This window comes from Caretta caretta, chromosome 14 (genome assembly GCF_965140235.1).
Source record: "Caretta caretta isolate rCarCar2 chromosome 14, rCarCar1.hap1, whole genome shotgun sequence".
In the NCBI taxonomy this organism is placed as follows: Eukaryota; Metazoa; Chordata; order Testudines; family Cheloniidae; genus Caretta; species Caretta caretta.
Window position 1 is genome coordinate 44,814,447 of NC_134219.1, and position 10,876 is coordinate 44,825,322.

General features: G+C 58.2%; 1 protein-coding gene across 1 annotated transcript; it reads left to right on the forward strand.

Annotated features, from left to right (window-relative positions):
• The first annotated feature begins 1,780 nt into the window (after positions 1 to 1,780).
• Positions 1,781 to 3,488, forward strand: LOC142068990 (uncharacterized). The gene is made up of 3 exons (XM_075119103.1): positions 1,781 to 2,288; positions 2,715 to 2,812; positions 3,462 to 3,488. Exons 1-3 carry the CDS (start codon positions 1,781 to 1,783, stop codon positions 3,486 to 3,488), a joined length of 633 nt encoding a protein of 210 aa, XP_074975204.1.
• The last annotated feature ends 7,388 nt before the right edge of the window (positions 3,489 to 10,876 follow it).

Sequence of the window (10,876 nt, forward strand, 5' to 3'; positions counted from 1 at the left end):
GGGCCATTCTTTGGGCTATTTGGTGAGACCCCTTAGCCTCCCACCCCTCAAAGTCTCAACCTTGATTGGCTGAGGAGGGGGCTATTGACAGGGAGGAAACTCTGGTCTTTCTTGTTCTCTTTTATGACCAAGCAAATAAGTCACAACCAGTTAGATGTTTGACCAATGTGGATGCTGCTCTCCATTCATTGTCTCAGAGCAGTTCATGATCCTCTCGAACATTCCAATTCTTCTGAAATACTTGCTGAATAATTACGATGAAGAATTGTTGGTCTATAGCTCATTTGAGAGCAACTGCATCAGCTAAGACAAGTCCCTGCACCTTTCTCAGCCTTCGTTTCTCCTTCTGTCAAGGAGCAATAACAATCCTCTCCCACCTACCTCGCCATGGGTGGGTGATGGGGATCCACTGAAGAGTGTCACTCGGAGCAGTGCAGACTAGGGGGTTCCTACCACACTGAGCCATAGCAGATTATGAGCAAATATTCGATTTCATTTGCATTTTATTATTTTGAAATTGTGAAGAGCAGCAACTACTTAGCTCAGCCTGAAGCATCTCATCTAATGTTCTAGATCATAGTGTCTCCCCTTTGTGTACGACGAGACAGTTTAATGCGCTCTGACAAACTGGAGATGCTCTTGTTTTGCAAACAAATCTTTTTGCAAAGAATTTTCATCCTACTTGTTATGATTTCAAGAAACAAAGTGGTTTCATCTGAATGGATTTTCTGACAGAAAACGGTTTCCATGAAAATGTTCACACCTTATTTCCTGGGCTCTGGAAGTGCTGGGATGTCAGGATCCTGCAGGCGTTGTCACCTCCGCCCTAGGGCCGTGTTCTGCACCCCCCTGCTGCTGGCTGAGTTTCTCCGTCCCTTGGCAATAAGACAGACACTTGTTTTCACAGCCAGTCGATCGCCCTCGTGTCATCACCCTGCCTGCTGGCTGGGCAGGGTAACTCCTGAGGTCACCACCCTCTCCAGCCTGCCTTGGGCTTGGGGAGTGAGGAGGAGGGCGAGGGACGTCTGCTCACCCTGAACATCCGCCATCCATCGTACCATCACTGAGAGCAAGTGAGTGGCATTCGGGTTCCTCGGTGGCTTCCCCTGTCTGTGTGGGGAGAGGCAGAAAGAGGGGGAGAGGATATCTCCAAAGGGGGATTTCATTTGCAAACAGCCCCCAAGAGCTCCTCACTCTTAGACCGGGCAGGGGCTTCTCCAGAGCCGTCTCCAGTGTGTTTGGAAAGGTTCCAGCAATGGGGCTCCCAGCCCTTCCCTTGTGGGACACTGTTCCCCAGGCTGAGAGTCTCGGAGCTGGGCCAGAGCCTGTGAGCTGCTGAGCATGGAAATCAATGGGCAACGAGGAGGGCCCTGGTCTTCCTGTGCCTAGGGTCTTTGTGACTTTGACGTGGGGAATGGTTTCCCAGGAGAAGTCGGGACTCCTGGTTTCTCTTCCTTCTCTAGCCTGGGTGGGAGAGTGGCCTGGGATAAGAGGAGGGGGCTGCTTGTCCAGAGTAACCGATGGTCTTTGGGACTGACCCCATTGCTGGAAAAGGATGAGACTTCCTGGATATTGCAGCAGCAGGGATTACGAGGGGGAACGTTGGGAGCAGATCATGCAATGAACTCCTGCCCGTGTGTGTAGATGGCACTCCCTGCACTCCTGTGGGGGCAGAGGGGGCGGCTGTGGTTGGAGCAGGGAGGAGAAGGGACGGAAAAGGGCCAGGAGTGAAAGGCTGCCTTGAGCCCAGACTCAGCCCTGCTCCCCGCTCGGTTCCAGGATGGCCAGGCTCCTGCGGATGTTGCGGAGGAAGGCTCTGCCGGTGGCCCCAGAGCCTGAGGGAAGCAGCTGCCGCCTTCCCGAGGGGCAGAGCAAGCCCTGCGTCCCCGCTGGCGGGGAAGCAGCTCCCGTCCAGCCCAGACGGCGGAAGTGCCCGGCCTTCTGGAAAAGGACCCCGGCTCCCGGCGCAGGCGCCGAGCTGGGAGCGGCCCCGACCAGGCCCCGGTGGAGCTGGCCCAGGCTGCGGTTCGGCAGACAGGACCCAGCCCAGGAGGGGCGCCGGGCAGGGTGGCTCTGGGGCTGGTTGTGTGGGCAGCAGCGGCCCCAGGAGCCCAGCCCTCCTTCCCATCAGGAGGCCTCGCCCTGCCCGCTCTCTGAGGCCCTTCCAGCCCCCGCCGGCCAGGAGGGGGAAGGTCCCTGGCCCAGCACCGGCAGCTCAGCCTGGGACAGCGGCAGCACCTGGGCCTCTGGCAGCAGCCAGGCCGACGGGCGCCACGGCTTTGTGCCAGGTGAGGAGCCAGGCTGGGCTCCGGGAGGGCTGAGGACGGGATGTGAACCCCCTGGGCCCAGACGCTCTCCCAGGGATACGGGGGGGGGGTCCCCAGCCCAGGTGTCTGGCCTGAGCCCCGCGAACCCCACGGACAGCAGCAGCCGTCACACAGCTGCCCCTTCCCCACGGGGACCTGGGGGTGGGGGCGTGAAGAGCTGCTGCCACCTTGGTCCTTGCTGCTCCGGGCGGGGGGAACAGGCCCCTCCCCTGGAGTCCTGGCCAGGGGAGGGGGGGCTCTGCTCTGGGCTTCGGCAGCTGTTGGGGGCTGACGGCATCCCTGAGAGGGAGGTCTGGGGCCCCATCTGCCCTGGGGGCCTGAGGTGGGAAGGGGGGTCTTGAATCCTGCTCTGCCCACCACGCCCCTGTCCTTCTCTCCCTGGTGCAGGGACCCCCCTGGATTCGGAGCAGGAGGAAGGGGTGGACGTGGCCAAAGATGAAGCTGCTCTCAAGGTCATCCGAGAGCAGCTCCAGTGCAGAGATAAGGTACAAATGTTCCCCACCTGGGCTGGAATCAAGATTGCCCTGTCCCTTCCCAGCATCCCCACCCCCTGCCGAAGGTCTTGTCCCTCCTGATCCACCACCCCTAATGGGGCCCTTTTACATCCATGATGTGGGACCCCCAAGATGGGGGTGTTTGTCCCACAACAGCCGAGGTCGTCTCCCCCCACAGGCACTGTCCCCGTTCCTGATCCTGCTTGTGTAGGAGTGGTGGGGGATTTGGACAATCGGCGGGTCCCCACAATCCCCCATTGAGGCCTGAGCCCTGGAGCTGGTGTGGGTGGGGCAGGAAGGTCCCTAGCTAACAGGTTCTCTCTCGCTATACCCCACTCCTGGTGGGTACAGGATGAGGGGCAGCAGCTCCTGTTCCTTCAGGCCATCTACCCCGCCTGTCTGGCTGCACGGGAGAGAGGGGAGGACACGCTGGAGCCGCGCTGCTGCAAGGCGGCTGTGGTGAAGAGGATCGTGGTGAGTTCGACACGCCATACGGCAGCTGGCGGGAGGAGAGAGACATGGGATTGGCAGGGGTATGGTCGGGCTAATGGGTGGGGGCTGGGTAGTGTTGGAGGGGGCAGCAGAGGGCAGGGATTGCTGGGGCTGAAGACTTGGGAGAAATTCTGAGATTGGTGGGTAGTGGGCAGGGGGGGAATTGCGGGGCTGAGGGTAGCTGAGAGTGGGGGACAAGGAATCACATGGTCCCAGCTCGGTCATTGGGATGGGGCTGAATGGGGGCAGTTTTGACAGGGAGGAGGAGAGAAGGGGTTGGGAGTGAGCTGGGCAGGAATCCGGGAAGGGGGACAAGTCGGATGGGCAGGAAGGAATCGGGGGAGCGGGAGGTGGTGGGGGATCCTGCTGGCCATGTGGGGCACTGGCTGTGTCATCTCCTCACTGGGAGGTGTCAGTCGGGCCTGAATCTCACACGCTCCTTTGTCTCCTTCGCGTCTCACAGGAGCTCATCGAGGAGCTTCCCGACGACTCGTCACCCAGCGCCGTCCTCGCCCACTCCCTGGCTGCAGTGGGCTACCTCTGGTACCGAGACAGCCCCACCCCCCACCCCGCTGGCTCCCCTCACCCCAGTGCTGCTCAGGCCCAAGGCTGGGAGTCACCGTCACTGTCCCGCCCAGGTCACCTCCCAAGAGTGGCGCCTCTGGCAGAGATGGTGGGGAGGGAAGGGTCACTCTCTCCTGGCGGGGCTCTTCTTTTCACTCCCATCACATGACAGGGGCCTTGGGGAGGGGCTCACTCCCGGGCTCAGATGCAGGAGGGGCAGCAGGCTCCAGGGAACAGGAGCTATTCCTGTCCTGCCACTATCTATCTGGGACGCCTTGGCCTTGTCATTCCCGAGCTCAGTGCCTCAGTTTCCAATCTCACCAGCCTGTGCCTATATCCCTGTGGGTTGGTGTCCATGTTGGCCACAGTCCCACCCCCGTACTGCACAGTCTAATACCAGCTCCTCTCTCTTGCCAGCACCATGAAACCTGCCCTGGAGCCAGCCCTAGAGACCCACCTCTTGCGAGCTGCCCTTCACTCCGTCTTCACCCTGGGCACGGACAAGGACACCACCGACATCCAGGTACCTCCTCCTCCTCCATCCTCCTCCTCTTCCAGAGTGCTCCTTGGTCCTGCTCCCTTGATTCGCTGGAGCTCCAGATTTAGGGGTGGGGTAGCGGAGATGGAACAAGCTGCAGGGTTGGATCCTTCCCTCCAGCAGGGAAGAGATTACCCCTCTCTGGGGGATTTCTTTCTTTCTTTCTTTCTTTCTTTCTCTTTCTTTCTTCCATAAGCCGTGTTTTGCCCAGAAGCCCAGCTTCCATCCATAGCAACTTGGCTGTTTCATACTCTTCTGCCTACAAGGCCCTCTGCAGAGACGTGCTAAGCTCATGGATCAAAGGTCCAGGGGTCATCAATTCTTGTGAATTGCCTGCAGTGGGATGTGAAGGAGAGAAGCCAGGAGATGTGTTTGGGAGTCTCCCCAGTGCTTCCCAGAGACCCCTCTTCCCATCCTGTGGCAGGTGTAGGCTCAGGTTCCCTAACTCTGACCCATGCTTTGCAGGCTCTGCACAAAGTCATCGCAGAGGTCCTGGGTGCCATGCTGGGGAATCTGCTGGCAGAGTCCCCAGACACAGACAGGCTCCACTTCATCTTGGAGGTGAGCCCCGTTTTACCTCAACTCTTTGGGGGACTGGTAAGGAGAGACTGGAAGATCCATTTTCTACTGTGTCCTCCTAGCTGGGTCCCTAGTGGGCCGTCCTTGGTTGGGGCGGTCAGTGCAATGCAGTGTCAGGTCCTTCCTTCTTGAGGGACAGAGAAAGGAGTTGGGACTTCAAGCCAGAGCTCTGCCTGGTTCTGCTGAGCACTAACCACAGGGCTCCTGGCTGTCTTGGGGAGTGAGAGTCTGAAAACCCACCCTTCCCCCACCCCTCCAACACACACACCCCATGAGATTTGGGAGATGGTTCTCAGAGAAGAGGCACACGCTCCTTCCTAGAGAAACAGGAGGAGCCCAGCGAATCAGCCCTTCCCTCTGATCTGCTCTGAAATTCCTGGGGGGATTGTGCTCTCAGTCACTCCCTACACCCCCCCAAGGATTTGCGTAGCAGGGAAGGGGGAGGGTTCCGTCTCCTTTCTGGTGAACTGTTCAGGAATCAGGAGTTCTGGGAGGAGGGGACCAGCCCCGACCCCGAACATTGTCCCAATCTAGAGAGACGCTGACAAGTTGTGACCTGCAGGGTACAAGCTGTGTCCTGGGGGAAAGAATCCCCTTCTAAAGCTCTGCCAGCAAGGCCTCAGCTATTCCCCCCTGCGCAGAATGTCTCAGGCCCCTGGGGCTGGGGGCGTGGGGGGCTCATTTGCAAAGCAGGTGCAGCTGGCCATTGAGTCTGACCTGCCTCCTTTCCCCACAGCATGTCAACTTCTGGGTCGTGTCCAGGGTGTCCCAGGAGCGAGCCAGGGCTATCAGGAGCAGCACAGCCCTGCTCAGATACACAGTCACCCTCCCTGAGTTTGACGTAAGTGACCTCCGACCCCAGCTTGCTGGCTCCAGGCGGAGGCGGGCTGGCTCCGGCAGGCTACAGGATCTGCAGCTGCCGGGGCTGTGGCTTAGGAGGGTTCTTCCTGGGGAGGCAGGGTCAGAGCAGGGACTGAGCTCGGCTTGAGTCAAGTTCTTCTTGTCCTGGTTCAGTGTTGTCCCTGGGCCTTTAAGGGGACTATGCTCCAGCCCCTGCTTGGCATCCCAAAACAGCTGCGGGCTCCCTTGGCAGCAGAGCAAATGAAGGGTCGATCTCAAGCTCCTCTCCCCCAGCATCTCCTGCAGAGGGGCTAAGGGGAAGGAGCCCTCTGGCCCAGGGGGGACAGGGAGCTAACAGGAAAATGCTGATGGAGTCCCCTCTCCTCTCCCTTCCATTAGATCTCTGCCGAGTTCCCCAGGATGGGGCACCATGTGGCCCAGCTGGCTCTATTTGTCAGCGATCCAGACAAGGACATCAGCCGGCAGGCCAGGGAGGGGACTTACCGGCTCTACCAGCTGCTGCTCCGACAGAGGGGTAAGGAACCCAGCTGGGACACGGAACCCAATAGGGGACTGAGAGTGACCACAGGTGGATAATGGGACCCCAGACCATTTCTCTCACACTGACCCCAGCTGGAGGACAAGTCTCTCTCTGCCTCTGTTCTTCTCCACTCCACTGTGCAGCCACCAATGGGATTGGAAGGACACAGAAACTGCAACCAGAAGGAGAAAAGTCTCTCTCTCTCTCTCTCTCTTCCAGGCCTGACCATACATGAGGCGGAAGATCTCTGGTGCTATGACTGGCACCAGGACAGAAGGCTCTTGGGCTACAAGAACACAGCCAGAGTGGGGGAGGTAAGGGCACTGTGCCAGGGCATGACACAGCCCGGGGAGTGGGGCTGGCTGGGTTCCCTGCAGTGGATGCCTCCTGGAGACAGGAAAAGAGCCCGCTCCTTATTTCCAGCTCAGAGCTCCTCATCCAGCAACCAGTGGGACAGGCTGGTGCTAAAGGTCCCACATTGGAACCTCGCTAGTTGCCGTGATTTGAGTGTCTTACATGGATGCATTGCTCCGTGGCATAAGGAGGATCCCCGGGTGGGTGAGTTAATATAGGATTATGGCTCTGGGTGTCTTGGACATAGTGAGCTCCAGAGCCAATATGGACCACATGCGCCCCCCCCCTCATGTCTCCAGATCTGGCCAGGGAATGGCAGCGTATCTGGACCTCAGCCACTGTTCCAAAGAAACACATTGTCACTGACCCAAGTTGCGGCTACTTGCTGCACAAGTAGAAAATCAAAGATATCAACCCCACCCCTCCGCCCCCCGTCTCACAACTGTGGAGAGAATATCCAAACCTTCGTACACACCGTAACACAGTGCCCCCAGACTGGAGTCAAAGGTGAAATGGGTGATTTCCACAACATCACAGAGGAGGCCTTGGAGCGGCTCCTGGATCGACAAGGGCATCGACAGAACGCTGCTCCACAGACGCCCCGTGAGAGAGACTGTGTGAGCTTGTCCCTCCTCCCACAAGCTGAATTGCTGCAGCAGAAGAAAAGTCTCCGAGGAGTGTCTGGGATGGGGACTGGGCCATGAGTCTCCTTGTCCTTGTCAGGCTGCAGGTTGGATTCCCCTTGAAGAAACCAAGGAGCTGCAGAGGCCATTCCCAGCGACGAGAGAAATCACTAAGCTGGGGTGAAGAGACCTTTGGCTGTCAGCTCCAACCCCCTCACCCCCCACAACACACACACACTCCTCTAGGCGCTGAGATGCAGGAGATCTCTCTGCTGGAAGCAACACAGGGTCCCCTGTCGTCTCGGTGCCCTGCACAGCAGAGTGGGCCTGCTCACACACATTAGAGATCCATTTCCAGCCCATCCTGGCCCCTGCCAGAAATTGCCTTCCCGAAAGAGCCACTGGAGGCTTTGGTCCCTAAGCACCTGCGACCTTTTGATAAAGGGGCTTCCCTGAGCCCTGGGACCCTGAAAGAGTCCTGGGGAATGAACTGCCTTGGCCACAGCAGCTCTCTTCCCCGCCCTTTGGGGCACTAAACGGTGATGCCATTGTACGGCCAGGACTTGGAGGCTGGCTCTGGGCAATCTGCTCGAGCCTCGTGTCCTCTTGCTTCTAGGTCTTTGGAAAATTCTTCTGCGACGGGCAGAAAAGATCCTTTCTGCAGACAGCAGTGCTGGCCATCCACGACCCCCTGCTGCGTGTCAGCCAGGCTGGGCTGGTGCTCGTCTACTCCCTCCTGGGGGAAGCCCAGCAACTGATGGGGGTCACGGTAAGCAGCTGCAATCGACTCAGGAGCTTGGGGTGGGGACCTCATTCCCATCCGATCGCCATTCCCTGGCCTGGTAGCAAGGAGCCTAGTGGGGACTTCTGGACTTCATGGACTTCTCGTCTTAGGATGTGGTGCTCTGCTATCACTCCTGGAAAGGACAGGAGAGTCCCCTAAGTGCCCTCTGGGAACCTTTCCTGCTCCAGAGAGCTGCACCCATTTCCCCATGGCCTAGTGTCCATGTCACCCGAGCCACCATCGAGAGTTGCTCCCATCCCTGGCAGCCTGGGAGGCCAAGGACTGACTGGAGATGGCGACTGACCAGAAAGGGCTGAGGCACATGGGCGTGGGAAGCTGGTCTTGCTGCTGGTAGGGCTGGACCCGCTCTCGAGCGATTGGGAGGATTCAGTCAGCAGGGGCTGCTGACCTGCCCCCTTCACCAGGCCTGCCATCCTGTGGCTTCAGCTTTTGTCACTGGGGTGACTTGGGGAAAGGTCTCAGCCTCTCCCCATCCCACTTCACTGCTGCCAGAATCCCTCCTGCCCCCCGCCACCCTGCTAGAGCCCCCTCCCTGCCCTACCTGGGTGGGGATGGAGGTAGGGGTGGAGGAGAGGGTTCTACGAACTTGAGCGGTGTCCCCAGGTGGGTTGGAGGTGGAACAGCTGTCAGGGGCACGAATGGGGAGGTGGCAGGAGCTCACCCGACAAGGAGGGGGGTTGGCACTGGAGGTCACTGGAGAGGACAGCAAGCCTCCATCCTGGGGGTCGGGAGGGTGAATCCACCACTCAGACATGAGCAGCTGCTGGGTGGAAATGATGGTGCTGGTTCCAGGTGCCCTTCATCCTCCCTGATTCCTGGGGAGTGTCTCAGTCTCTGACATGTTCTCGTTCCCCTGCAGCACGAGGATGTCACAGCCAAGGTCATGGGCCAGCTTCACATCATCAGGCACTTGCACCAGATGCCCGAGGCGCTGCAAGGGCTGTGGCTCCTCTGATGCTCTGAAAGGTTCCCCTCCCTGTTCAGCAAGTCCCGCTCCCTGCTGCAGGTACTGCTCTGTCTCACTGTAAATGCGGGGCTAGTGGAAGCGGAAATGGAGGCCTGGGGCTAGGCCAAGTTGATGACCAAGTGAGCCCCACCTGAGAGGAAAGAAGGGAAAACAGCAGCAAAAGTACAGAAGCAGAGCGAGCTGTTCAGTAGATGGCCTCTGGCCAAAACCTGGAGTCCAGGGTCGGACTGGGTTCTCTCACCGTCCCTAAGGAAGGGGACACAGAAGACCATAGAAACCCAAGAAGGGCAGGCCAAGCCGAAATCAGGCCGAGGAAGAGCTCCCCACGAGGGTGGAAGGCCTTGTTTCTGTTCAAGACATTTTTGGACTTTGTTTGGAAGGAGCACGACCCAGGAAGGAGTGGAGTAAAGGCCAGTCACCTGGTTGGGGGGCTGAGTTCCCAGCCAACAAACTGCAAGCGTGAGTATCAGCGGGGTTGCTAGCCCAGCGAGAAAGCGGTGACACGAGGCCTGGCCAGCATCTAGCGGTGAGTGAACTCTGGTACGCACCTGCTTCCATTCTGGAAAGAGCCTGGTATTGGAGAGTGGGTGGGGAGAGCAGGGAGGTGGGAGGGGTTCCTGAGGCTGGGGTCGGGAGGAAGCTGTGGGGCTGGGAGGGGAAGGACATGGCCCAGCTTGTGGGAGGGATCCTGCTGGCTGTGTCTGGAGCCCTGTGTAGCCTCTTCTGTGGGAAGTTCCCATGGGTCAGTGGGGCCTGAATCTCTCCTGCTCCTTTGGTCTCTTTGGGTTTCACAGGAGGTGTCTGTTGAACTGCCCTTGGACCCTGGGCCCAGCACCGCTCAGAAATTATTCGCTACCTTCAGAGAGACAGGGCACAGCTCAGCCTGTTGGGTAGGCTGGAGACTCACACTTCACTCGAACACACGACGCTGAGGTGGTTTTGGAAGCATAGTAACAAAGAAGAGATTTAAGTGACACTAAGCAAGAGAAAGAGACAAATTTCAAACAGACAAACAAAACACAACACACTTTGTAGTGACTGAAACTGAATCTTAACAAGTCCCAATCTTTGCCTTAGCAGTTTCCAGACTAACATCTCAGCTTTCCTAACAGACCTTCTTTGATGTCCCTGTAGGGTCGAAAACTTCTCTGTCGAATCCGCTGATTTGATTGCTTCGTCTTCTGGTTTCAGACCCTCTGTTCTCCTTCTGGGCTGCCTGGACCCTGACTGTAACATCTCTCTGGCCCAGCCTCTTACACAGATGTGTGCTGCAGCCAGCCTAGCGCAGGGAGCAGTGGGGACAGATGGTCTCATCCCGTCAGACCAAGAAACAAGGGTCCCAATGAGGCTTAGATGGAAGATCCCAGGCATCTCCTGGAGGTAAGAACCGTCCACTCTTCTGGGCACTTGGGGCTGTTGCAACAAAGAGGGGGCTCCTGTTCCATAGCCTATTTGTCCTCATGACTGTGTATTTTTATTCTCAGAGGATGCGTCTGGGACCCTGGAGACTCTTTCCTGCAGGAGGTTTGAGCGGGGAGAGATCAGTCACTGTCATGACCCCCGGGTCATTAACCCAGGTCTCCAGGGTTCCTGGGAGCAGCCACCTGGAAACCTACAAAAAACTGCTTACCTAGGACTGACGAAGTCCAGACCCAATTTGAGGCTCCATCCCTGAGGACCTATTGGCAGAGTCCCAGAACAGCTAATCGGCCCCCGGGACCTCCTTAAACCAGCAGCAGGAACAAGGAGCTG